The sequence below is a fragment of the Mastomys coucha genome, unplaced genomic scaffold (assembly GCF_008632895.1).
Source record: "Mastomys coucha isolate ucsf_1 unplaced genomic scaffold, UCSF_Mcou_1 pScaffold22, whole genome shotgun sequence".
Classification (NCBI taxonomy): domain Eukaryota; kingdom Metazoa; phylum Chordata; class Mammalia; order Rodentia; family Muridae; genus Mastomys; species Mastomys coucha.
Window position 1 is genome coordinate 209,355,773 of NW_022196905.1, and position 1,572 is coordinate 209,357,344.

At 59.7% G+C, this 1,572-nt stretch overlaps 1 protein-coding gene across 2 annotated transcripts in view; it reads right to left on the reverse strand.

Moving 5' to 3' along the window:
* Tmem59l (transmembrane protein 59 like) overlaps positions 1 to 923 on the reverse strand; it is a 3,962-nt gene extending 3,039 nt beyond the window's left edge. Inside the window, exon 1 of one of the 2 annotated variants that reach the window (XM_031340117.1) lies at positions 363 to 905. In XM_031340117.1, coding sequence (XP_031195977.1) covers positions 363 to 512 — 150 coding nt within the window. In that variant the 5' untranslated portion in view covers positions 513 to 905. Of the gene's footprint in view, positions 1 to 362 lie in introns of both variants that reach the window. The other variant, XM_031340118.1, reaches the window with a different exon arrangement.
* Between the last annotated feature and the right edge of the window lie 649 nt (positions 924 to 1,572).

Sequence of the window (1,572 nt, forward strand, 5' to 3'; positions counted from 1 at the left end):
TGGAAGGAAGGGCAGTTCTGAGAGACCCCTCCCCCTTCAAGCCACCCTCATTGCAGGTACCTCAGCTCCTCCCACTCCTGAAGATCCTCCACCCTGTCTCCCCACTACTTCTAGGGGACTCTCTGGCTCCTGCATCTCTCTAGGGACTCTCAGAATCCCTCATCCCTCTGCCAACCTGAGGGACACCACGTCAGCTCTTTCCTCCTGACAAAGACTTCCTATCCCGAACCCTAGCTTCCCCCTTCCGAGGACCCCCATCTCCTGCACTAGCATACCAGGAGCTCGAATCCCTCCCCCATCTGAGGGTCCTGCACTCAGGTCCCTCCTCTTTTCCACTGCCTGGGTTCCTGAGAGTCTGTTACCTGCGCAGGCGGCAAGCCAGAGTGGTGCTGCCGACACCGCTGCTGGCACCTCTGAGTGTCCCCGAGCTGCGGAGCAAAGGGGTCGTGCACTGGGGTTGGGGTGACCGGTGACGCCAACAACAGCAGCAGCGGGAACGCTACTGCAGCCATGGCAGAAGATGCGCAGAGCGGGCCCCGGGTGCGGGCGTCGGGATGCGGGACCGAGTGTTGACGTCACTGAGCGAGGCAGCCTGGGAAAGGGGGGGGTGCTGCGGCGAGCGGGGCGGGCAGGTGAATCTCTACTCGGGTCGGGGAAATCGTCTTGATACTCATGGTCCGGCTCTTTGACTGGACTTGGATCTGCGGGCCGAGGATGACAAAGAGGACCTGGCTAGATAGGGTGACGGGCTTATTTCAGGCCACTCAGGGAGGGAGGCCAATAGCAACCCGGGCAGGGAGCATCCAGGATCCTTAGTCAAGGAATTTTAAAAAGGGAGGAGGCAGAGCAAGGAAGAGGAATATGGACGGGGCGGCGAAAGAGGAGAGAGAGAAGGAGATCAAGAGGATGAGGAGGTTGAAGGCCTGGGAGGATGGAGGGGGAGGTAGGAAGGAGGTGGGGGTGGAGAGGTAGAATGAGAAGAGGAAGAGAACGGGAAGTGGGGGAGGGGAGGGATAGAAATGGAAAGAAGGGAGAAAGACAGTGAGGGAGGAGGGGAAACAAGAGGTGTTTGAGGACCAGGAGAAGGAGAACAAAGACTTGGGAGTGGAGAGAGAGGCAGTGGAAGAAGGGAGGCCAGGAAAGAGCAGGACCATAGAGCTGGAGCCAGGGTGGATATGAAGCATCCAGGCTCAGAAACCAGCCGACCACCAACCACAGTTGGCCTGCTTCCGGAACACTAAGACTCTAGGGGCAGCTGCCTCCTCCAGGAAGTCTTCGAGGAACGTCAGGGCGCAACACTTAAGGTGGTCTCTGTCCATTTCAGTGCAAAGACAGACCTGAGGGAACCCAATGTCTCCCTGGGACTGGGAAGCCCCCACCACTCTAACGAGGGCTCTGAGACGTTCACTTTTCCCATCTGGTGGGAAGACTTGAAGCAAACAGAGACACTGTGGCTTCCGTCCTGGGTTCGGAGGTCTCCCCGGCTTCCTCCGTCCGGGCGCCAGGGCGGGAGCTTTGAGCCCCAGTGGCCTGCTTGGCACAGGTGCCTGCGGCCCGCGCGCCCTGTCGCTC